Genomic DNA, 25,961 nt, shown 5'->3' with positions numbered 1-25,961 from the left:
TCCGGACTTTGAGAGCACTGCCAAAAGGAGAGAGGACAGGAGAAGCCTCAGCACGGCTCAGGCACAGAGGATGCGGGAGGACGGGGAGGTTCCCTCTAAGCCCCTGCTGGATCGGGGAGTCAGGGCATGGCTCTGGACCTCAGCTGACGGGAGGGATCCCGCTCTGTGCTGCTCTTGTGCCTTGGGCCTCGAGGGACTCAGGGCGAGCTCTGGGATGCAGCTACAGCGGGAGGTGCATTCGTGCCAGAGTCACATTTCCCCTCATCTGCGGAACGTGGTCCAGATGCCTCGAACCCAAAACACTTTCAGCTTTGGCTGCTGACATGACATGCAAGAGCGGGCACTGGGGGAAGAGCCTGCTGACACACACTGATCCTGCTGGGTGACACCGCCTGACCACGGGACAGCACTTACCTGCCGTGCCGGTGGCTTGCATCGCCTCCGTTTCTTCGGCAGAGACTGGCAGTGAGCCACTGCTTCCTTCCGGAAACGCCTCTGTCTGCACAGCCTCTCGGTCCATCTCTTGAGAAAGCAAGCGGGACAGTTGGATCAGATCGAACCGTTCCCCATCAGGGAGACGGCATCTTCAGGAGGCAATACTTCCCAAAGACTTGGTAAGGTTTAGAAAAAACGCCTGGGCTTTTGGGGCTGCGCCTGGTCACCACTCCAAACAACAGCCTCGCCTGACCTGCTGGGAGACCAGGAAACTGCACGCGACCTTCTGGTTTGCAATGCACGCAGTGCATTTTTGGCCAACTGCAAGGTGATGCTAAATGCCTCCCCTCAAAGAGGAGGGGAAGAAGCTGCAGCCAGGCCAGCCGGGGAAACAGCCCTGCTGAGAAGGGCTCCTCCGCAAGGCCCTCGTGCCCTTCCCTGTAAGCACCAGCAACAGTCACATTCGTCCCATCCCAGCTCTCGGTCTGCAGACGGGAAATCGAGCACAAGCCAAAAAGCCTGCCGAATCAGCATCTCCGCCCGCCTGCCAGCACTAGGAGAGGGCAGCCAGCGCTGCCTGGGACCTCGCTCCCGCCTGGAACTGGCCCAGTGGGCAAGCAGTGCTGCGCGTGAGGTGAACACAAGTTCAGCACACGCCAGGCCCTCAAATGTGCCTACCGACATCTGCACAAACCAGCTCTGAGCCGTACTGGTGAAACTGGGCAGCAGCTGCCCCTGGCACTCGGCGTGAACCACAACTGGCAGCAGAGGCCCTGCACCGTCTCTGTGGCTCGCCAGTGCCTGCAAGGCACGAACCCCAGCGTCGCTGCTGCGAGGCTCTGATCGATCCCTTCCTGCTGCGCAGGCTACAGCGTGTCCAGACGTGGATCTAAAACCTGCGGTTGCCGAGTCTCACGGCTAAGGCAGAGTGAAATATACCCACCGTGTGCTCTCTCCAGTTCCTCCAGAATATTGCTTAGGACTTCAGATGGCTCCGGGAACTTTTTTCCTCCTTCAGCGTGGTACTGTGCTCTTGGAGGACCTTAACAGAAAGTGTTTGGCTCAATTTCACAGGAATAAAATACGGAAAACCAGTGCACAGCCTGTGAGGTCAGTAAAGACAGACTACTCACCCCTACGACGCAAGCCGGGCTGTAACGCAGGATCCGGCTGAGGAGCCGGAGGAGTCCTCCCGATGGGCCCATCTGTAACTAAACACCAGAGAAGCTTCTGTCACCTATTGTGATGCACATCGGCAGAACTGAATCGCAGAAGCGGTACGGGCATCACGCAAGGAGCGGGCACACACGCAGAGGCGCCCGGCTGGCAGCTCTCAAAGGGAGGAAAAAGCCAGGACGTACCCACGCCATCTCCCGGAGGCTCGGCCCTGGAACCCAGGCGGGAAGCTGGACCACCTTCGCCTGCGGGCACGTCTGCAAAGAAGCGCAGGACAGAACAGCTCCCGTGACATGGCTCAAGATGCTTCTTCAGCTCGGAGTGGCAGTGAGTGCAATCCAAAGACGGGATTACGCCACGGCACTCGTCTCTCCCTTCCGCCCAGGAGCATGGTGCAAAGAGTTACCGCCTGCCTGCAGTGGCACCATGCTGGGACGAAACGAAGCACGCGCGGAGCTGCCGGGAGAAAGGACTCCCCGGAGCTCACACCAGCTCTAAACTCAGCCCCAACGAGCCCGCTGGCTTGGCAGCCAGCACCGGGAGCAGCTCAGGCTCCGAGGGGCCAGCAAAGACAGCTTCGCAAGGCAAAGCGCCCCGAGGCACGTCACTGAGCCCGATCTGTTCCCTCTCTGCTCTTCTCCATATCTGCGCATCGGCCACAGAAGGAGCAACTTGCATTTCACACGGAAAGAAGGTTAAAAGTTAAATGCTCCCTTCTCCCACTTACTTGTGGGATTGCTCTCGGGCTTGAGGACAGTAACAGGCCAAGAAGTCCTGAGAGGATCTTAAGGAAAATTGCACGTGAATAAGCTCTTCCCACATTGTCAATGTTTTTCTTTCAAGGAAAGGGACATTGAGAACTTACCTCCAGGATGCCCCAAGGGCTCCAAACCAGCATCCAGCCAAGAAGCTGGAAAACCATCGCCACCACCCTCATCTAGAAGCAAGCACAGATGAGAAACGTTTCCATTGCGTGTTGGGACCCACTTCTGCCTTAGTGACCTGCAGGCACTGGAATGGGTCAGGTAACAACGTGGGAGCCAGAGGTAGGTGGAGATTGCCAAAGCTGCAGAGGGGCCCGGTGACCCCTTGCCTGGCTCCTTGCAGCTCTCCAAACTCCTTCCAGGCCATGTGCAACAGCCCTCGAGGAGCAGATGGACCAACATAGGGTCCCTCGGGGCTTTCTTACCGGGAGAGCTGTCGCACACAGAGGAAGCCCTCGCTAAAGCGCTGGAGGGAAAACCCACCATCCACGCTTCTCGGGGAGAAGAGCCTGCTGGCCCGTGACAGGCTGCACCAGCGCCGCCCGCTTACCTGCTCCCCGCGTTTGCCACGGAGCGGCCCCAGCAGCCCTGGCATGCAGGGCCACCAGGAGGAGGAGGACGAGGAGAAGGCGGCGGACAGGGGCCATGGACCCCTTGCTTGCACCACACTGCTGCTGCTGCTGCTGCTGCTGCTGCTGCTGCTGCTGCAGTCGGGGCCGGGGGCTGAGCAGTCGGTGCTTATGGCCGGCGCGGCATCACGGGGCTCTGTGACCTCACAGCCCCGCTGTGACCTCACGGCCGGGCCGCGGCTGCTTGGGGACGGCTCTCGAGGCGCTCGTGGAGAGCCGCTGGAGCACAGCCGGGGGGCTGCCCTCCCGGGGAGGGGAGCACGTCCCGTCGGGCAGCTCCGTCCAAGGGCTGGGACACAGTCCCACACGGGGCTGAGCCCACAGCTCTGCCCTGTTTCTGGGCACTGTCACAGGGCAGCGAGGGGCTCACAGTGCCCCAGACCAACAGGAAACCACAGCCAAGGGATTTCTGAGATCCTCGGGTCTGTTAGCAACAACTCGTGAGGCTGAAGAGTGATTTCAGTCTCGAGACAAGTGTAAGACGCCCTCCTGTAGGCAGCTTCCAGGCTGGAGCCCAGTTTGGCGCCTTGATGAACCCCAGGGCTAACGAGTCTCTTTTGTTTTATGGGAAAGATGAAGCCTTTACTTTTCTGTTTCTTCTTCACGTGAAATTTAAGGGAATACTTTGCGTCAGGGAACTCAAAGAGCAAAGTCAATCAATAAAGCAGAAAAAATATTGTCTTAAATTATTTGACGTTCAAAAGGAAACCTCGAGAAGGCACACGGTGGGTATACGCTGCCTGACCAACGTAGTGGCCTTCTGTGATGGAGTGACTACATCAGTGGACAAGGGAAGAGCTATGGGTGTCATCTATCTGGACTTCTGCAGGGCCTTAGACGCGGTCCCCCACAACCTCCTTCTCTCTAAATTGGAGAGTTACGGATCTGATGGATGGACTGTCCGTTGGGTGAGGAATTGGCTGGATTCAGGAGAGAGGTGAACCAAGATCCAGGGCTCCAGCCGTTAAAGCCGTCCTTCGGCTGCATCACCTGGAAAAGGTCTCCAGTCTGTTCCGAGACCTCTTTCATGTTCTTTTGTGCTTCTACTGTGGTGCTGGTTGCGTTGAGTATGTATGGTGAGGCAGCATTCTCCATTGGTGAGATTTAACATTCTACATACCCCCTGCTCTTTTAACAATAACATAGCTGAAGCTAATCGATTTTGCAGAATTATCGATCTTTTTGCTGACTTCAGACATCTTTTGATCAAAGTACTTGGATTATAACTTGGATTATTATGCAGTTAAAGTAATAAGAAAACCACTTTTCGGTACATTATCGCATTTACACTCAAGATGAATAAATTGAGGCCAGTTCATGTAAAATGCCTGCACAATGCCCATAGCAAATCACAACCAAAATGAGGATGGAGCCGAGGTGTCCTGTGCCCGCGGCCTAAGCAGCCAGCGATCCTCCTTCAACCCTGGCTGCATGGCAGCCCCGCTGATCACCAAGAAAAGGGCTCTACTGAGAGTAAACAAACTTACTCTGTATCAACAAACTGATTTAGAGTGCAAAAGATTTAAGGGAATGTCTACACAGTAACATGAAACCAAAAAAGCATTCAGTGTTGGCAGTGACACCGGCTGACTGCAATACGTGTTGAACACAAGACCGTACTTCCCACGCAGGGTTTCCACGCACTCCTGGTGATACTCCTGTTTCCACTCGGGCGCATCCCATCTCGGTTACAGAGCCTTCTTCACCTCCTTCCAGCACCTTCCACGCAACACAACTCGCAGGACACAAAGGTTACGGGAAAAGGAGAAGGACTAGAGATAAGAACAGCGACAGGCTGCTGGTGAAACAACAGGGATTACAAATTATTTTCTAAATGTACCGGTGACTAGAAAACTCTCACTGCGCTACAATCGGACTGAACATTCAAGCAGACACTTTGTCTTCAATTCCTAGCGTAGTACCCCCCATTATTCCTCGTGCTTTCTCTGGGAAAGTCTTGAATCAGAAAGATGGGGGGAAAGTAACTCTCCTAGCTACTGGACTGAAGCCTGCTGGCTGCGCTCCTAGTTCCTAGCTAGTTGAGAGAGGTTTGCTAAACATAAGAAAATGTTTGTACGTCTGAGACCTGAATGCCAAATCTTCATTCCCATGGAGTAGGAATATCCCAAGGAAGCAGAGCACAGTACCGACCAGCTGTGCCCCAACCAAAGTTGCAGTCATGTCCACAGATCGCTATGGCTGGGCTGGAGATAACAAAAGATGGAACATAATTGCTATGACAACCAGGTATTAACACCCCAAACGGGCAACGTCTGATCAGCGTGTGTGTGTGCACATGCGCCCTTATCCACCTGTTGATGATTATGCTTGTCCAGTTACCTTGATTTCTTTCAGTCATCAGTCTATTAACTCTCATATATAATATATACACGACATAGTTAACGGTGGATGAGAAATGTCTTCTGTGGTTTCTATATGCCTGTCTAAAAGCAGCGAGCCAAATGCTACTGTCCTGATAAATACACAAGCCTTACTGACAGCAAGGGGTTATGCCTGTCAGAGGCTTCCAACACCGGACACGGAAGCCTTGAATATATTTCAGTACCCGGCAGAAAGCAGTTACTTGAATGTTCCTCGAACAGACGCCATGTTAGCTTTCGACATCGTTGAGTTATTCCCTTCTCCAAAAAGTGCATTTTAAAGATGATAATGATAACAAAAGGAATATCGCTAACAAGGCGTAGGCTGACTTTTTGAAGAAGCTTTCAGCACAAGGTAATGAAAATGTGAATTGAAATGAGTGAACAAAAACAAAAGACACAATTCTAATAAAACAATTTACCACCACAAGGAACTTCCCTTGTGTTGAGATGCAAAACTCTTCTAATTAGAGTAGCAGATGCTGGATTGTTTCAACATCTCTGAGCGTTAATCTCCCAAGAGCGTACGTCCATCGAGACCAATTGAACCGAGGTGTTCCAGCAGAAAGGAGAACGTCCTGGTGGGTGGGATCAGAGATGCAGGAGATCTGTCAGCATCTCGGAGAAGGGAACTGCCGCTGCCACGGAGAGGTTATGACAGATTCTGGGGCCTGTTCTAGAAGTCCGGTGGCAGCAGAGAGGGGCTGCTCTGGCAGCTGTCAAGAAAGGGTCTTCCTCATGTGGTGAACCACCACCATGGAAACCTTGAGACAGACACTCTCATGCCCCGTGTGTCTGGAGCTGTTCACGCCCCCCGTCCTGGTCCTGTCCGGCGCACACAACTTCTGTAAGCAGTGCCTGGAGGAGATCCTGCTACAGCAAAACTGTCACCACATCAACGGGTTTTTCCACTGCCCCCTGTGCAGGAGGGTAAGGAGGAGTGATCCTACGTTCCCTGTGGAAGCTGGGCAGATGCCACATCTCGTAGTTAGGAGGCTTTTGTTTTAATTTGAAGGGGCAGGTATGCCCCGTCTCTTCACTGGAGGACAACAGCTCTCACAAGGAGTAACACGCCACGTCGTATTTGTAGTGAACGGAACACAGCTGGACTCTTAGGAGTGCTTCAGGCAGCCTTTCAACAGGCTGTTCAAGCAGTGGGGTGGCCACCACTTTGCTACTCCCAAGGCAGTAAAAGCCTCGCTCAGGGAGCCTCTTGAGAGGAGGCTCAGCACCCAGATGGGGAGATACTTTGCAGCACCTCAGTTGGTGATGGCCCATCAGTTAGGGCCCATCAAGGGCCCATTAATTAGCGAGGACCTTTGTTTGGCCTCCAGTACATTTGCTTGTCAGGCTTGTGTCCCTGGAGATGCTCCTGGTGGCTTCCCTCTTTTCCTGGGTATCCCATGTGAGGAGGTCCACGGCCAGAGGATCCCGCTGCAGTCCCTTCCACAGAACCGCCGCGCCACGCCGGTTGCCCGCTCTGGCCGGTAGCGCTGCCCAGGCTTTTTATCGGTGCGGGGGTGGCCCGCCGAGACCCGCCGCTCAGGCCGCGGGCCGGGCCGGCCCCGGAGCGGCTCCCTCTCAGCGACCGGCCTCTCGGTCCCGTTACACCGCGGTTAAACCTCGCGCCGTTGCCCTGGCAACGCCCAGGCCTCCCCGGCGTCTCTCGCGAGAGCTGTCGGCGCCCAGCCGGTCCCTCCGCTGCCCCGGCGTTTCCCGCCTCAGGAGACCCCGCCCTGCGCCGGGACCAGCCGCGCTCTACGCTGCGGGCCGGGCAGGCTCCTACCCGGGATCTCTGGTCCCTATAAGAGAAGGTCAAAAGGCTCCGGGAGGTGCCGGGAGGAGTCTCGAGTGGGTCCCGGAGGAGACAGCTTCCTCCAAGAGAGAAAAATCATCTCGGGCAGCCTTCTCGGAGGAGCCGGGGCCGGGTCGGGCTCCTGTCACTGCCGCCCGCACCGTGTGTCCGTCAGGATGGTGTCGCTGCCTGTTGCTGGCCATGGCCGTGGGCGCCCCCAGCCCCGCGGGGCCCCGCCGCGGTCGGAGGAGCCCCGTGCCCGGCTCCTGCGGGCCGACACCGTGGGCACCCCCGGCTGCGCCCGGGCGCGGAGCTCAGCCAGGGCTGGTGCCCCTCGGGGTGTGCTGTAGGTACCACCCGGACGCTTGTGCCGCAGCTCTGTCCCTCTTTATTTGGAGAAACGGCTGACCCCCCGGTGGGGGTTCTGTTGGCGCACCCCCAACCCCTGCCCCGGCGGGGCCGCCTATCAGCCCTTGCCGGAGGGCCTGGCCAGGGGGCTCGGGGGGCGCGGGGGCCGTTTCGGTTGGGGCCGCGCCTGGGGGGGACTGGGCTGGTGCCAGCGCTGCAGGGCAGGTGGGGGCAGGCTGGGGGGGGGCGGGGGCCGTTTTGGTTGGGGCTGCACCTGGAGGGGACTGGGCTGGTGCCAGCGCTGCAGGGCAGGTGGGGGCAGGCTGGGGGGTGGCGGCGGCTGATTTGGCTGTGTCTGGGGGCGACTCGACTGGTTCCAGCGTTTCAGAGCGGCCGGGGACGGGCTCGGGGGGCGCGGAGGCCGTGGGGAGGGCGGGCGCGGCGGTTTTCCAGACGGGAACGGCAGCTCCTGGTGTTGGGTCCCGCTCTCAGGGGTGCCGGGGCGGCTGGTCCGGCTGTCCGGGCGCGAGGGGTAGCCGCCGGTTTCCCGCTGGGCTCCCTCGGCTGCAGAGAGGCGCCTGTGGAGAGAGGAGGCTGCTGAGGCCCTCGGCTGCAGGTGGGGGACAGGGACTCTCCTCCCAGCACGGCCCGGCGCTGGCAAGGCTCACCACCACGGGCTGAGCTGCTGGCACACCGTGGCCAGGGGCACCCTGCACCCCCTGGCAGCGCCGAGCAGGGGGACTCCTGCGGGCAGGCTCACTGCTCAGGAGCGGGCGCTAGTGCGCGTCTGGCTTTCCGGGCAACCTCATTCCCCGCTCTTCCTCGTCCTGACCTGGCTTTGCCTGTGCCCGTCACTTGTCCAGGCAGGGCCAGTTTGAGCTAACGCTGGCTCCAGTCAGAGCGGGCTCCCGAGAAGCAGGCCCAGGAATTAAGAGGCCAATCAAAGCATCTGACAGCAGAGTTTTCTGGCCAGCCACTAACTCGCCACTCCATGGCAGCCTGACTAGAAATGCTTCGTGGCTACGAGCAGCCATCGAAGGAAGCAGTGGGGAGAAATCAAAGACTCACTGTTTTCTCTTCCTCCGCCGTTGGATGACGACACAGCACAACAGTATCATAAGTGGCAGGGAAATCACAGTTGCTGCTGTGCCTATCATACAGCGCCTTCGCACATCTTGGGGACAGAAACAACTTGCGGGCCTCTGGGGATGGTAGTCCCTTGTGGTTGTCTCGCCGACCGGAGGAGCAGTTGCATCTGGAGGAGCAATTCGGGACGTTAGTCCGTCCTGTGCACCTCTGGTAAGCTTGCAGCACGTCTGACATGGCCAGGAAGTTCTCTGTTTCCCCCCAGCGCTGGTGCCTGCAGGCACGCTCCCACCCTTTGGGACAGCTTGTCCCACCGAACAAAGGTCAGGCAGCCAGAAGGGGAGCACGGCGGGGAGCGCAGCTGCTGGACCCGTCGCTCCCTCGAGGGACACGGACAAAAACCACCCCAGTGGCAGGGAGTGCCACCCCCAACTCTTCCTCCCCCCCGGCCAGCTCCCACACCCCGAGGGGACGGAGTGGGGCCCTCTCAGGAGACACCTGAGCCTTGCTCTCCCCTTCTGCCTTTTCTGCAGCACGGGCACCGCTTGCAGGTGCTCCCAGGCTTCGGGACGTGTCTCCCACTTAGGGACCCCAGCAAGACTGCTCAGTACCTGAATCCGCTCGAAAAAATTTGTGTATGTGGCTGTGGTGGTCTCCTCCGGACTTTGAGAGCACTGCCAAAAGGAGAGAGGACAGGAGAAGCCTCAGCACGGCTCAGGCACAGAGGATGCAGGAGGACGGGGAGGTTCCCTCTAAGCCCCTGCCCGATCGGGGAGTCAGGGCATGGCTCTGGACCTCAGCTGACGGGAGGGATCCCGCTCTGTGCTGCTCTTGTGCCTTGGGCCTCGAGGGACTCAGGGTGAGCTCTGGGATGCAGCTACAGCGGGAGGTGCATTCGTGCCAGAGTCACATTTCCCCTCATCTGCGGAACGTGGTCCAGATGCCTCGAACCCAAAACACTTTCAGCTTTGGCTGCTGACATGACATGCAAGAGCGGGCACTGGGGGAAGAGCCTGCTGACACACACTGATCCTGCTGGGTGACACCGCCTGACCACGGGACAGCACTTACCTGCCGTGCCGGTGGCTTGCATCGCCTCCGTTTCTTCGGCAGAGACTGGCAGTGAGCCACTGCTTCCTTCCGGAAACGCCTCTGCCTGCACAGCCTCTCGGTCCATCTCTTGAGAAAGCAAGCGGGACAGTTGGATCAGATCGAACCGTTCCCCATCAGGGAGACGGCATCTTCAGGAGGCAATACTTCCCAAAGACTTGGTAAGGTTTAGAAAAAACGCCTGGGCTTTTGGGGCTGCGCCTGGTCACCACTCCAAACAACAGCCTCGCCTGACCTGCTGGGAGACCAGGAAACTGCACGCGACCTTCTGGTTTGCAATGCACGCAGTGCATTTTTGGCCAACTGCAAGGTGATGCTAAATGCCTCCCCTCAAAGAGGAGGGGAAGAAGCTGCAGCCAGGCCAGCCGGGGAAACAGCCCTGCTGAGAAGGGCTCCTCCGCAAGGCCCTCGTGCCCTTCCCTGTAAGCACCAGCAACAGTCACATTCGTCCCATCCCAGCTCTCGGTCTGCAGACGGGAAATCGAGCACAAGCCAAAAAGCCTGCCGAATCAGCATCTCCGCCCGCCTGCCAGCACTAGGAGAGGGCAGCCAGCGCTGCCTGGGACCTCGCTCCCGCCTGGAACTGGCCCAGTGGGCAAGCAGTGCTGCGCGTGAGGTGAACACAAGTTCAGCACACGCCAGGCCCTCAAATCTGCCTACCGACGTCTGCACAAACCAGCTCTGAGCCGTACTGGTGAAACTGGGCAGCAGCTGCCCCTGGCACTCGGCGTGAACCACAACTGGCAGCAGAGGCCCTGCACCGTCTCTGTGGCTCGCCAGTGCCTGCAAGGCACGAACCCCAGCGTCGCTGCTGCGAGGCTCTGATCGATCCCTTCCCGCTGCGCAGGCTACAGCGTGTCCAGATGTGGATCTAAAACCTGCGGTTGCCGAGTCTCACGGCTAAGGCAGAGTGAAATATACCCACCGTGTGCTCTCTCCAGTTCCGCCAGAATATTGCTTAGGACTTCAGATGGCTCCGGGAACTTTTTTCCTCCTTCAGCGTGGTACTGTGCTATTGAAGGACCTTAACAGAAAGTGTTTGGCTCAATTTCACATGAATAAAATACGGAAAACCAGTGCACAGCCTGTGAGGTCAGTAAAGACAGACTACTCACCCCTGCGACGCCAGCCGGGCTGTAACGCAGCATCCGGCTGAGGAGCCGGAGGAGTCCTCCCGGCAGGTATGCCCCGTCTCTTCGCTGGAGGACAACAGCTCTCACAAGGAGTAACACGCCACGTCGTATTTGTAGTGAACGGAAGAGGTTATTTGCAATCACTCCCATGTTTTTAGTAGTGTGGCATCTGCATTTCTGGTCCCTGAACACACTGCTGCTGCACTGCAACCTGGCCTCACAATCCTTGGATTCCTGGAGGAGGAAAAATGTGCAAGTGCTAAACGCTCTCTTCTTTAAATTAGGTATTTTCTAGGACTCTGACTAAACAAGATATTTGCTTACCATTGTTTCCCATTTGGACAGGTTGCAGGTTTATTACGTAAGTGAATCAGCAGATTTTCTTGATATTTGGAACATACTTATTTTAATATCCATATTTTACAGACTTTTGGAAATGTCAAGTCCACTGTGAAGGCTTTTCTTAGGGATAGATTCTGCCACCAAATGCTAATACGTAGCATTTTAAAACCTTCTCATAGTCTTTATGGAGGCAAAACCTTAATTCAGTGAAAACTGAAGACATCTATATTCCCTGTCTAGCATGCAAGTAAATTTACTGACTTCAGGGAGTAAAAGGTTCAGGACTGGATTCTCGTAATGCCTTCATGACATGCCTCTGAATATTTAAAAAAAAATACACTTTTTACCTGTTACAGAAACTATAAGATCTCTCTACTTGATTTGCTAAATTCTGATTTCAGACTAAACAATGCAATTCCCGTTTGTTTAGAATAAACTTCCTACACTCAGAGGCAAAGTATGGGCGAGTGATGCTCACGAGCCTTCAAGTTACAAAATACACGTTTGAGTGAACTGGCTGCCTAGGTACTTCTGCACTATTTCACCACGGTTCAAATCTTATCAATGTAAATATCAACTAAATAAAAATGACATATTTTTTCTACATTACACCACATTATCAGAGAAACAAAGCGTTCCTGTACCACTCAAACTATTTTACTATTTTTTTCCTTTGTAGGTCATTTATTCGAGGGGCAGAGGAATTGTCGGCCTGCTACGAAATAGTTTAGTTGAAAGTATACTGGAGAAATTTAAATATGAGCTTGAAAAAATGTGTACTCAGGAGAAAAGACAGTTGACCCAAATCTGTGAAGAACAAGGAGAAAACATGAATTTGGTATGAATTTTTATCTATCCCTTTTCATTTTAGTAATCTGCACACTTTCTATCCTGTAAGTGCTAAGTCCCTGCTAAGTCCAAAATGTTTTTTGGAAATCCTAGTGGATGATCAGTACTTCACAAAGTCCTTACATATAGCAAAGTTCTTATAATAACAAATTATATAATATTAAGATACAGAAATTTATTCCAAAATTAAAATAAAAATGAGATAATACTGAATATTGGTAAGGATTTCTTACCCAGAATATTTTTGTCCATCCCACTAATAGGGGATTTTCTGCAGCCACTAGCAAGCAGCTTCATAAACTTCAAAAGAACTGTAACCTTTTTAAAAGTCATGCTCAGCCTTTTAGACTAACGGCAGAACTAAAACTATCCTTACTGAACCTGACCAAGTGGTGTAAGATAAGTATCTTCTTTGCCTTTTCTAAGTACTGTGCTAAAACGACTAAAAAGGACCAGTGTCCCTCCCTTATTCATACTGAATACCCCATTTCCCAAGAATCCACTGATGAAGCTAGCTGCAAAAGGCACAGAAGCACGGCTAGAGGTAAGCACATGAGTAGTCCCACTGAAACCAATCCTCTGAGAGGTCCAAGCTCCCATTCCTCAAGGAGTTCAATCATTCTATTGCCATTCCTACACCAGCACTTACTAGAGAAAGTGACACCGTAAATAATCATAAATAGCTCAAAGGCACAAAAAACCCCTTCGTTCGTTCTATGGACGGGAAGACCCAGTGCCACAGATGGTGACTAGTCATCACTTTTTAGACACATTGTGGATGCATATTGCCCATTTGTCTTTGAAAACTGCATCTCCTCTTTGAATTGTCCCACTGGCTCCCCATTTCACTGCACCTCACTCAAGCCCCTCATTCACACCCTCCGAATTTTTTGTAGGCAAAACTACGTCTGCCTTCTGGTCTGCTCTTCAGTCTTACAATGCCATTTCAGTATCTCCTCCTGTTCCACTAGTGAAGCCATTGCTCATTGCGTCCCACGCAGATGCGTGCCTTCATCATTCAGGCACGAAAAGCATCTCCTGAACTAAGCTGTAAATCAGAGTTCTCTCCATTCTGTAAATCATCTCGGTTTGTGTATGCGTGTGTGACTGTTCTAACATGGAAACAAAATTACAAATATCGGAAAAAAGATGTATTTATCCTTCCTGCAGATATCACTTACCTCCATCATTCATAAGTGTTCTGGGTAAGGACCGTATCTTCACCTGCAGTTGTGCATCAGTTTCCACTCTCCCCCATCACCAGTGGGGTATCTAGCACTACGTATCACCAAGATGCAAAATACATAATCCTGTGTGTGCTGTAAGGTCCAATAACATGGTTTATTGAATGTCAAACTTCCCTATACCATCTGATGTCAAAATTCACATGACATACAGGAAAGGGAGTCCACTTCTTTTTTTCTCAGCAGCTAAAAGGCACGTGGTTTGGCAAAATTTGTGTCATGTACTGCAAATGCCAACAGAACAAACACAGCATAAGAGCAATTTTGGTTTGGAAGACACACACTGCAGCTTCCCCAGCAATACTCAGTTTTGGCACTTCTAACGGTGTCTAACAACAGACAGACCAACAAATTACTTGGATTATTTTGCTTATACATAGATACTAACTCTCCTTGTGTATTTTTTCTCCCTCAGGTGTGTCTGACTGACGATGAGCCAATATGTGCAATCTGTAAACTCTTTGGAAAACAGGAGGACCACAATGTTGCAAAAATACCAGAAGCTTACAATGCAAGGAAAAAAGCATTTATAAAAAAATTACACTTAGTTCATAAGAAATCTGAAGAAGCTAGGAAGGTACAAGTGACTCATTTGAGATGATACTAACAAAATCACATGAACCCTGGATGTTTGATAGAAGATTAGCGAGCTGCATTTTGATTCCAATAGTAGGCAGTCAATTTGTAGATTTTCAAGAGGGGCTTAGGAAGATAAAATGGCTTAGCAGGAAGAGAATAAGAACGTATTTTAATCCTTACTTAGATTGTATTGTAGCCCTGGCCAAACTGGCTCTTCGTCTTTTGTTCACCGAGGTATAACGTGAGTTTTGAATACCAAAACTTTTCTCACATCTTCAAAATTTGTTAATGTTCATTAAGTAGATGAAGAAACATACTAAGATATGTTACTGGATGTGGGCTTGCAGATTTTAACTGCTGTTCTCTGCAAAGAACGTGCAGCACGTGCAATCTGCCATCCCAAATACTTGTCGTAACACGTGTACAGAGCACAAGTATGCCTGTAGAATACCTTACGACCAATGTCTTTACTAGGTAAGTGGGCTTGCAAGGGGGCACTTAAGAGCTGGTGGAAAAAGCTGGCACCTCACTACTCTTTTATCTCCATCCAGAGGTTTCTTGTGTTCGAATAGTTCCTAAGTCTCAAAGTAGACATGCAGAGATCACCCGGAGACGCTCATGTCCTGGTCAGTGCAGTTAACACTCTACTGCGCTCCCGCCTCGCTGATCCGCGAGGATCCCATTTTCCCAGAAGTGCTGCTGTCTCTCATGTGACTCCGCTGACGCACTAACCTTGGCAAAGCTGCAGCCGAGCTTTACTCCCAGCTCCCCCAGTGAAAGGGTTACGGAACTACCAGTAGCCTTTTCATTCTCAGTACAGGAAGAGCAGATAGGCTATATCTCGCCTGAAAAAACCGTGCAAACCCACACAATTTATACAGTTTCTCTCAGTGAGCTGACTGCTAGTCCCCTCCTCTGCCCGCCTTGGTGCTACCTCCACAAAGGCTTGAGCACAGTGCACGGTTGCCAAAGCTTCCTAAAGAAAACAAACCACATTCCCCAGAAAAGACGTTTTAAGAGATCCATTTTGCAAAGCACCCTGCAGTTCAGGTAGCTTGCTAACCCAGAGACAAAATAGCAAAACGTTTCAAAATGCATTTACGATTATTTCTATTTTCAATTGGCTTCAAGCACTAACGGCTGCCAAAATTGTAAAGAGTAAGAGCCTATAATGTATATCTACATATCATACTTTTTGAAAGTTAAAAGTGCATTTACCTATTCTGAACACTACTGGAGACGTGGTTATGATGCAGTACATAACTTTTCATTAATTTATTTCACACAGGAAACTGAAAAGCTGATCAATGAGCTAACAGCTGGTGCTACAGACACCAAGGTAATGATTGACGCAGTTGGAACGGGTTTGCTGAAGGACATATGCTACCGAATGGCTGAACTGCAAGCCAAGCTACACCATGACTACTCGACAAAACTGGAGAAACTGCAGGTAATTGCAAACGAGGCCGAAGCTTCGGGACAGCTTTATCAGCAAATGGAAACCCTCCTGGAACAGCACGAAAATTCTGTACAATTTCTACAGGAGGACAAAAAATTCAAGGAAAAGATAGAAAAAGTGCTAGAAGGAAAAGCCTCGTATCAGGACCCACCAAAGCATAAAATTTCCATCAACAGTATTCTGAAGAGCTCATCAGAGAATTAGTATCAAGGATTATCTCCCTACTGCATGCGAGGAGATGCTTTCAAGTACCATTGACATACCGAGACATGTCAATCAGAATGTCCTGCCTTTGCTTTTTCAGATGACAGTCCTGATCAGCACTTCTGCAAAGAAGTACTGCAACAATTTGAGAAGTCAAATGACATCAAGCAAGATAATTTTGAAAATGCAGCCCCCCCCGCACTGCAGCAATAATGCGAACGCTAGCATTAGTGAAAATTTACGGATTTGCTGACAACTTCTGTAAGCAGTGCCTGGAGGAGATCCTGCTACAGCAAAACTGTCACCACATCAACGGGTTTTTCCACTGCCCCCTGTGCAGGAAGGTAAGGAGGAGTGATCCTATGTTCCCTGTGGAAGCTGGGCAGATGCCACATCTCGTAGTTAGGAGGCTTTTGTTTTAATTTGAAGGGGCAGGTATGCCCCGTCTCTTCGCTGGAGGACAACAGCTCTCACAAGGAGTAACACGCCACGTCGTATTTGTAGTGAACGGAACACAGCTGGACTCTTAGGAGTGCTTCAGGCAGCCTTTCAACAGGCTGTTCAAGCAGTGGGGTGGCCACCACTTTGCTACTCCCAAGGCAGTAAAAGCCTCGCTCAGGGAGCCTCTTGAGAGGAGGCTCAGCACCCAGATGGGGAGATACTTTGCAGCACCTCAGTTGGTGATGGCCCATCAGTTAGGGCCCATCAAGGGCCCATTAATTAGCGAGGACCTTTGTTTGGCCTCCAGTACATTTGCTTGTCAGGCTTGTGTCCCTGGAGATGCTCCTGGTGGCTTCCCTCTTTTCCTGGGTATCCCATGTGAGGAGGTCCACGGCCAGAGGATCCCGCTGCAGTCCTTTCCACAGAACCGCCGCGCCACGCCGGTTGCCCGCTCTGGCCGGTAGCGCTGCCCAGGCTTTTTATCGGTGCGGGGGTGGCCCGCCGAGACCCGCCGCTCAGGCCGCGGGCCGGGCCGGCCCCGGAGCGGCTCCCTCTCAGCGACCGGCCTCTCGGTCCCGTTACACCGCGGTTAAACCTCGCGCCGTTGCCCTGGCAACGCCCAGGCCTCCCCGGCGTCTCTCGCGAGAGCTGTCGGCGCCCAGCCGGTCCCTCCGCTGCCCCGGCGTTTCCCGCCTCAGGAGACCCCGCCCTGCGCCGGGACCAGCCGCGCTCTACGCTGCGGGCCGGGCAGGCTCCTACCCGGGATCTCTGGTCCCTATAAGAGAAGGTCAAAAGGCTCCGGGAGGTGCCGGGAGGAGTCTCGAGTGGGTCCCGGAGGAGACAGCTTCCTCCAAGAGAGAAAAATCATCTCGGGCAGCCTTCTCGGAGGAGCCGGGGCCGGGTCGGGCTCCTGTCACTGCCGCCCGCACCGTGTGTCCGTCAGGATGGTGTCGCTGCCTGTTGCTGGCCATGGCCGTGGGCGCCCCCAGCCCCGCGGGGCCCCGCCGCGGTCGGAGGAGCCCCGTGCCCGGCTCCTGCGGGCCGACACCGTGGGCACCCCCGGCTGCGCCCGGGCGCGGAGCTCAGCCAGGGCTGGTGCCCCTCGGGGTGTGCTGTAGGTACCACCCGGACGCTTGTGCCGCAGCTCTGTCCCTCTTTATTTGGAGAAACGGCTGACCCCCCGGTGGGGGTTCTGTTGGCGCACCCCCAACCCCTGCCCCGGCGGGGCCGCCTATCAGCCCTTGCCGGAGGGCCTGGCCAGGGGGCTCGGGGGGCGCGGGGGCCGTTTCGGTTGGGGCCGCGCCTGGGGGGGACTGGGCTGGTGCCAGCGCTGCAGGGCAGGTGGGGGCAGGCTGGGGGGGGGCGGGGGCCGTTTTGGTTGGGGCTGCACCTGGAGGGGACTGGGCTGGTGCCAGCGCTGCAGGGCAGGTGGGGGCAGGCTGGGGGGTGGCGGCGGCTGATTTGGCTGTGTCTGGGGGCGACTCGACTGGTTCCAGCGTTTCAGAGCGGCCGGGGACGGGCTCGGGGGGCGCGGAGGCCGTGGGGAGGGCGGGCGCGGCGGTTTTCCAGACGGGAACGGCAGCTCCTGGTGTTGGGTCCCGCTCTCAGGGGTGCCGGGGCGGCTGGTCCGGCTGTCCGGGCGCGAGGGGTAGCCGCCGGTTTCCCGCTGGGCTCCCTCGGCTGCAGAGAGGCGCCTGTGGAGAGAGGAGGCTGCTGAGGCCCTCGGCTGCAGGTGGGGGACAGGGACTCTCCTCCCAGCACGGCCCGGCGCTGGCAAGGCTCACCACCACGGGCTGAGCTGCTGGCACACCGTGGCCAGGGGCACCCTGCACCCCCTGGCAGCGCCGAGCAGGGGGACTCCTGCGGGCAGGCTCACTGCTCAGGAGCGGGCGCTAGTGCGCGTCTGGCTTTCCGGGCAACCTCATTCCCCGCTCTTCCTCGTCCTGACCTGGCTTTGCCTGTGCCCGTCACTTGTCCAGGCAGGGCCAGTTTGAGCTAACGCTGGCTCCAGTCAGAGCGGGCTCCCGAGAAGCAGGCCCAGGAATTAAGAGGCCAATCAAAGCATCTGACAGCAGAGTTTTCTGGCCAGCCACTAACTCGCCACTCCATGGCAGCCTGACTAGAAATGCTTCGTGGCTACGAGCAGCCATCGAAGGAAGCAGTGGGGAGAAATCAAAGACTCACTGTTTTCTCTTCCTCCGCCGTTGGATGACGACACAGCACAACAGTATCATAAGTGGCAGGGAAATCACAGTTGCTGCTGTGCCTATCATACAGCGCCTTCGCACATCTTGGGGACAGAAACAACTTGCGGGCCTCTGGGGATGGTAGTCCCTTGTGGTTGTCTCGCCGATCGGAGGAGCAGTTGCATCTGGAGGAGCAATTCGGGACGTTAGTCCGTCCTGTGCACCTCTGGTAAGCTTGCAGCACGTCTGACATGGCCAGGAAGTTCTCTGTTTCCCCCCAGCGCTGGTGCCTGCAGGCACGCTCCCACCCTTTGGGACAGCTTGTCCCACCGAACAAAGGTCAGGCAGCCAGAAGGGGAGCACGGTGGGGAGCGCAGCTGCTGGACCCGTCGCTCCCTCGAGGGACACGGACAAAAACCACCCCAGTGGCAGGGAGTGCCACCCCCAACTCTTCCTCCCCCCCGGCCAGCTCCCACACCCCGAGGGGACGGAGTGGGGCCCTCTCAGGAGACACCTGAGCCTTGCTCTCCCCTTCTGCCTTTTCTGCAGCACGGGCACCGCTTGCAGGTGCTCCCAGGCTTCGGGACGTGTCTCCCACTTAGGGACCCCAGCAAGACTGCTCAGTACCTGAATCCGCTCGAAAAAATTTGTGTATGTGGCTGTGGTGGTCTTCTCCGGACTTTGAGAGCACTGCCAAAAGGAGAGAGGACAGGAGAAGCCTCAGCACGGCTCAGGCACAGAGGATGCAGGAGGACGGGGAGGTTCCCTCTAAGCCCCTGCTGGATCGGGGAGTCAGGGCATGGCTCTGGACCTCAGCTGACGGGAGGGATCCCGCTCTGTGCTGCTCTTGTGCCTTGGGCCTCGAGGGACTCAGGGCGAGCTCTGGGATGCAGCTACAGCGGGAGGTGCATTCGTGCCAGAGTCACATTTCCCCTCATCTGCGGAACGTGGTCCAGATGCCTCGAACCCAAAACACTTTCAGCTTTGGCTGCTGACATGACATGCAAGAGCGGGCACTGGGGGAAGAGCCTGCTGACACACACTGATCCTGCTGGGTGACACCGCCTGACCACGGGACAGCACTTACCTGCCGTGCCGGTGGCTTGCATCGCCTCCGTTTCTTCGGCAGAGACTGGCAGTGAGCCACTGCTTCCTTCCGGAAACGCCTCTGCCTGCACAGCCTCTCGGTCCATCTCTTGAGAAAGCAAGCGGGACAGTTGGATCAGATCGAACCGTTCCCCATCAGGGAGACGGCATCTTCAGGAGGCAATACTTCCCAAAGACTTGGTAAGGTTTAGAAAAAACGCCTGGGCTTTTGGGGCTGCGCCTGGTCACCACTCCAAACAACAGCCTCGCCTGACCTGCTGGGAGACCAGGAAACTGCACGCGACCTTCTGGTTTGCAATGCACGCAGTGCATTTTTGGCCAACTGCAAGGTGATGCTAAATGCCTCCCCTCAAAGAGGAGGGGAAGAAGCTGCAGCCAGGCCAGCCGGGGAAACAGCCCTGCTGAGAAGGGCTCCTCCGCAAGGCCCTCGTGCCCTTCCCTGTAAGCACCAGCAACAGTCACATTCGTCCCATCCCAGCTCTCGGTCTGCAGACGGGAAATCGAGCACAAGCCAAAAAGCCTGCCGAATCAGCATCTCCGCCCGCCTGCCAGCACTAGGAGAGGGCAGCCAGCGCTGCCTGGGACCTCGCTCCCGCCTGGAACTGGCCCAGTGGGCAAGCAGTGCTGCGCGTGAGGTGAACACAAGTTCAGCACACGCCAGGCCCTCAAATCTGCCTACCGACGTCTGCACAAACCAGCTCTGAGCCGTACTGGTGAAACTGGGCAGCAGCTGCCCCTGGCACTCGGCGTGAACCACAACTGGCAGCAGAGGCCCTGCACCGTCTCTGTGGCTCGCCAGTGCCTGCAAGGCACGAACCCCAGCGTCGCTGCTGCGAGGCTCTGATCGATCCCTTCCCGCTGCGCAGGCTACAGCGTGTCCAGATGTGGATCTAAAACCTGCGGTTGCCGAGTCTCACGGCTAAGGCAGAGTGAAATATACCCACCGTGTGCTCTCTCCAGTTCCGCCAGAATATTGCTTAGGACTTCAGATGGCTCCGGGAACTTTTTTCCTCCTTCAGCGTGGTACTGTGCTATTGAAGGACCTTAACAGAAAGTGTTTGGCTCAATTTCACATGAATAAAATACGGAAAACCAGTGCACAGCCTGTGAGGTCAGTAAAGACAGACTACTCACCCCTGCGACGCCAGCCGGGCTGTAACGCAGCATCCGGCTGAGGAGCCGGAGGAGTCCTCCCGGCAGGTATGCCCCGTCTCTTCGCTGGAGGACAACAGCTCTCACAAGGAGTAACACGCCACGTCGTATTTGTAGTGAACGGAAGAGGTTATTTGCAATCACTCCCATGTTTTTAGTAGTGTGGCATCTGCATTTCTGGTCCCTGAACACACTGCTGCTGCACTGCAACCTGGCCTCACAATCCTTGGATTCCTGGAGGAGGAAAAATGTGCAAGTGCTAAACGCTCTCTTCTTTAAATTAGGTATTTTCTAGGACTCTGACTAAACAAGATATTTGCTTACCATTGTTTCCCATTTGGACAGGTTGCAGGTTTATTACGTAAGTGAATCAGCAGATTTTCTTGATATTTGGAACATACTTATTTTAATATCCATATTTTACAGACTTTTGGAAATGTCAAGTCCACTGTGAAGGCTTTTCTTAGGGATAGATTCTGCCACCAAATGCTAATACGTAGCATTTTAAAACCTTCTCATAGTCTTTATGGAGGCAAAACCTTAATTCAGTGAAAACTGAAGACATCTATATTCCCTGTCTAGCATGCAAGTAAATTTACTGACTTCAGGGAGTAAAAGGTTCAGGACTGGATTCTCGTAATGCCTTCATGACATGCCTCTGAATATTTAAAAAAAAATACACTTTTTACCTGTTACAGAAACTATAAGATCTCTCTACTTGATTTGCTAAATTCTGATTTCAGACTAAACAATGCAATTCCCGTTTGTTTAGAATAAACTTCCTACACTCAGAGGCAAAGTATGGGCGAGTGATGCTCACGAGCCTTCAAGTTACAAAATACACGTTTGAGTGAACTGGCTGCCTAGGTACTTCTGCACTATTTCACCACGGTTCAAATCTTATCAATGTAAATATCAACTAAATAAAAATGACATATTTTTTCTACATTACACCACATTATCAGAGAAACAAAGCGTTCCTGTACCACTCAAACTATTTTACTATTTTTTTCCTTTGTAGGTCATTTATTCGAGGGGCAGAGGAATTGTCGGCCTGCTACGAAATAGTTTAGTTGAAAGTATACTGGAGAAATTTAAATATGAGCTTGAAAAAATGTGTACTCAGGAGAAAAGACAGTTGACCCAAATCTGTGAAGAACAAGAAGAAAACATGAATTTGGTATGAATTTTTATCTATCCCTTTTCATTTTAGTAATCTGCACACTTTCTATCCTGTAAGTGCTAAGTCCCTGCTAAGTCCAAAATGTTTTTTGGAAATCCTAGTGGATGATCAGTACTTCACAAAGTCCTTACATATAGCAAAGTTCTTATAATAACAAATTATATAATATTAAGATACAGAAATTTATTCCAAAATTAAAATAAAAATGAGATAATACTGAATATTGGTAAGGATTTCTTACCCAGAATATTTTTGTCCATCCCACTAATAGGGGATTTTCTGCAGCCACTAGCAAGCAGCTTCATAAACTTCAAAAGAACTGTAACCTTTTTAAAAGTCATGCTCAGCCTTTTAGACTAACGGCAGAACTAAAACTATCCTTACTGAACCTGACCAAGTGGTGTAAGATAAGTATCTTCTTTGCCTTTTCTAAGTACTGTGCTAAAACGACTAAAAAGGACCAGTGTCCCTCCCTTATTCATACTGAATACCCCATTTCCCAAGAATCCACTGATGAAGCTAGCTGCAAAAGGCACAGAAGCACGGCTAGAGGTAAGCACATGAGTAGTCCCACTGAAACCAATCCTCTGAGAGGTCCAAGCTCCCATTCCTCAAGGAGTTCAATCATTCTATTGCCATTCCTACACCAGCACTTACTAGAGAAAGTGACACCGTAAATAATCATAAATAGCTCAAAGGCACAAAAAACCCCTTCGTTCGTTCTATGGACGGGAAGACCCAGTGCCACAGATGGTGACTAGTCATCACTTTTTAGACACATTGTGGATGCATATTGCCCATTTGTCTTTGAAAACTGCATCTCCTCTTTGAATTGTCCCACTGGCTCCCCATTTCACTGCACCTCACTCAAGCCCCTCATTCACACCCTCCGAATTTTTTGTAGGCAAAACTACGTCTGCCTTCTGGTCTGCTCTTCAGTCTTACAATGCCATTTCAGTATCTCCTCCTGTTCCACTAGTGAAGCCATTGCTCATTGCGTCCCACGCAGATGCGTGCCTTCATCATTCAGGCACGAAAAGCATCTCCTGAACTAAGCTGTAAATCAGAGTTCTCTCCATTCTGTAAATCATCTCGGTTTGTGTATGCGTGTGTGACTGTTCTAACATGGAAACAAAATTACAAATATCGGAAAAAAGATGTATTTATCCTTCCTGCAGATATCACTTACCTCCATCATTCATAAGTGTTCTGGGTAAGGACCGTATCTTCACCTGCAGTTGTGCATCAGTTTCCACTCTCCCCCATCACCAGTGGGGTATCTAGCACTACGTATCACCAAGATGCAAAATACATAATCCTGTGTGTGCTGTAAGGTCCAATAACATGGTTTATTGAATGTCAAACTTCCCTATACCATCTGATGTCAAAATTCACATGACATACAGGAAAGGGAGTCCACTTCTTTTTTTCTCAGCAGCTAAAAGGCACGTGGTTTGGCAAAATTTGTGTCATGTACTGCAAATGCCAACAGAACAAACACAGCATAAGAGCAATTTTGGTTTGGAAGACACACACTGCAGCTTCCCCAGCAATACTCAGTTTTGGCACTTCTAACGGTGTCTAACAACAGACAGACCAACAAATTACTTGGATTATTTTGCTTATACATAGATACTAACTCTCCTTGTGTATTTTTTCTCCCTCAGGTGTGTCTGACTGACGATGAGCCAATATGTGCAATCTGTAAACTCTTTGGAAAACAGGAGGACCACAATGTTGCAAAAATACCAGAAGCTTACAATGCAAGGAAAAAAGCATTTATAAAAAAATTACACTTAGTTCATAAGAAATCTGAAGAAGCTAGGAAGGTACAAGTGACTCATTTGAGATGATACTAACAAAATCACATGAACCCTGGATGTTTGATAGAAGATTAGCGAGCTGCATTTTGATTCCAATAGTAGGCAGTCAATTTGTAGATTTTCAAGAGGGGCTTAGGAAGATAAAATGGCTTAGCAGGAAGAGAATAAGAACGTATTTTAATCCTTACTTAGATTGTATTGTAGCCCTGGCCAAACTGGCTCTTCGTCTTTTGTTCACCGAGGTATAACGTGAGTTTTGAATACCAAAACTTTTCTCACATCTTCAAAATTTGTTAATGTTCATTAAGTAGATGAAGAAACATACTAAGATATGTTACTGGATGTGGGCTTGCAGATTTTAACTGCTGTTCTCTGCAAAGAACGTGCAGCACGTGCAATCTGCCATCCCAAATACTTGTCGTAACACGTGTACAGAGCACAAGTATGCCTGTAGAATACCTTACGACCAATGTCTTTACTAGGTAAGTGGGCTTGCAAGGGGGCACTTAAGAGCTGGTGGAAAAAGCTGGCACCTCACTACTCTTTTATCTCCATCCAGAGGTTTCTTGTGTTCGAATAGTTCCTAAGTCTCAAAGTAGACATGCAGAGATCACCCGGAGACGCTCATGTCCTGGTCAGTGCAGTTAACACTCTACTGCGCTCCCGCCTCGCTGATCCGCGAGGATCCCATTTTCCCAGAAGTGCTGCTGTCTCTCATGTGACTCCGCTGACGCACTAACCTTGGCAAAGCTGCAGCCGAGCTTTACTCCCAGCTCCCCCAGTGAAAGGGTTACGGAACTACCAGTAGCCTTTTCATTCTCAGTACAGGAAGAGCAGATAGGCTATATCTCGCCTGAAAAAACCGTGCAAACCCACACAATTTATACAGTTTCTCTCAGTGAGCTGACTGCTAGTCCCCTCCTCTGCCCGCCTTGGTGCTACCTCCACAAAGGCTTGAGCACAGTGCACGGTTGCCAAAGCTTCCTAAAGAAAACAAACCACATTCCCCAGAAAAGACGTTTTAAGAGATCCATTTTGCAAAGCACCCTGCAGTTCAGGTAGCTTGCTAACCCAGAGACAAAATAGCAAAACGTTTCAAAATGCATTTACGATTATTTCTATTTTCAATTGGCTTCAAGCACTAACGGCTGCCAAAATTGTAAAGAGTAAGAGCCTATAATGTATATCTACATATCATACTTTTTGAAAGTTAAAAGTGCATTTACCTATTCTGAACACTACTGGAGACGTGGTTATGATGCAGTACATAACTTTTCATTAATTTATTTCACACAGGAAACTGAAAAGCTGATCAATGAGCTAACAGCTGGTGCTACAGACACCAAGGTAATGATTGACGCAGTTGGAACGGGTTTGCTGAAGGACATATGCTACCGAATGGCTGAACTGCAAGCCAAGCTACACCATGACTACTCGACAAAACTGGAGAAACTGCAGGTAATTGCAAACGAGGCCGAAGCTTCGGGACAGCTTTATCAGCAAATGGAAACCCTCCTGGAACAGCACGAAAATTCTGTACAATTTCTACAGGAGGACAAAAAATTCAAGGAAAAGATAGAAAAAGTGCTAGAAGGAAAAGCCTCGTATCAGGACCCACCAAAGCATAAAATTTCCATCAACAGTATTCTGAAGAGCTCATCAGAGAATTAGTATCAAGGATTATCTCCCTACTGCATGCGAGGAGATGCTTTCAAGTACCATTGACATACCGAGACATGTCAATCAGAATGTCCTGCCTTTGCTTTTTCAGATGACAGTCCTGATCAGCACTTCTGCAAAGAAGTACTGCAACAATTTGAGAAGTCAAATGACATCAAGCAAGATAATTTTGAAAATGCAGCCCCCCCCGCACTGCAGCAATAATGCGAACGCTAGCATTAGTGAAAATTTACGGATTTGCTGACAACTTCTGTAAGCAGTGCCTGGAGGAGATCCTGCTACAGCAAAACTGTCACCACATCAACGGGTTTTTCCACTGCCCCCTGTGCAGGAAGGTAAGGAGGAGTGATCCTATGTTCCCTGTGGAAGCTGGGCAGATGCCACATCTCGTAGTTAGGAGGCTTTTGTTTTAATTTGAAGGGGCAGGTATGCCCCGTCTCTTCGCTGGAGGACAACAGCTCTCACAAGGAGTAACACGCCACGTCGTATTTGTAGTGAACGGAACACAGCTGGACTCTTAGGAGTGCTTCAGGCAGCCTTTCAACAGGCTGTTCAAGCAGTGGGGTGGCCACCACTTTGCTACTCCCAAGGCAGTAAAAGCCTCGCTCAGGGAGCCTCTTGAGAGGAGGCTCAGCACCCAGATGGGGAGATACTTTGCAGCACCTCAGTTGGTGATGGCCCATCAGTTAGGGCCCATCAAGGGCCCATTAATTAGCGAGGACCTTTGTTTGGCCTCCAGTACATTTGCTTGTCAGGCTTGTGTCCCTGGAGATGCTCCTGGTGGCTTCCCTCTTTTCCTGGGTATCCCGTGTGAGGAGGTCCACGGCCAGAGGATCCCGCTGCAGTCCTTTCCAC

General features: G+C 52.2%; 1 protein-coding gene across 2 annotated transcripts in view; it reads left to right on the top strand.

Moving 5' to 3' along the window:
• LOC142086401 (uncharacterized) overlaps nt 1-25,961 on the top strand; it is a 41,366-nt gene that overhangs the window by 8,372 nt on the left and 7,033 nt on the right. The window contains exons 5-11 of one of the 2 annotated variants that reach the window (XM_075159439.1): nt 11,879-12,037; nt 13,708-13,869; nt 15,160-15,878; nt 21,442-21,600; nt 23,271-23,432; nt 24,723-24,884; nt 25,198-25,441. In XM_075159439.1, the coding sequence (XP_075015540.1) occupies nt 15,747-15,878; nt 21,442-21,600; nt 23,271-23,432; nt 24,723-24,884; nt 25,198-25,350 (768 nt within the window). In that variant the 5' untranslated portion in view covers nt 11,879-12,037; nt 13,708-13,869; nt 15,160-15,746 and the 3' untranslated portion in view covers nt 25,351-25,441. Of the gene's footprint in view, nt 1-11,878; nt 12,038-13,707; nt 13,870-15,159; nt 15,879-16,697; nt 16,923-21,441; nt 21,601-23,270; nt 23,433-24,722; nt 24,885-25,197; nt 25,442-25,961 lie in introns of those variants that run through there. The other variant, XM_075159440.1, reaches the window with a different exon arrangement.

Source organism: Calonectris borealis, chromosome 10 (genome assembly GCF_964195595.1).
Source record: "Calonectris borealis chromosome 10, bCalBor7.hap1.2, whole genome shotgun sequence".
Lineage (NCBI taxonomy): Eukaryota > Metazoa > Chordata > Aves > Procellariiformes > Procellariidae > Calonectris > Calonectris borealis.
The sequence above is the reverse complement of the archived record's forward strand: the minus strand, read 5'-3'. Positions and strand labels throughout refer to the sequence as shown.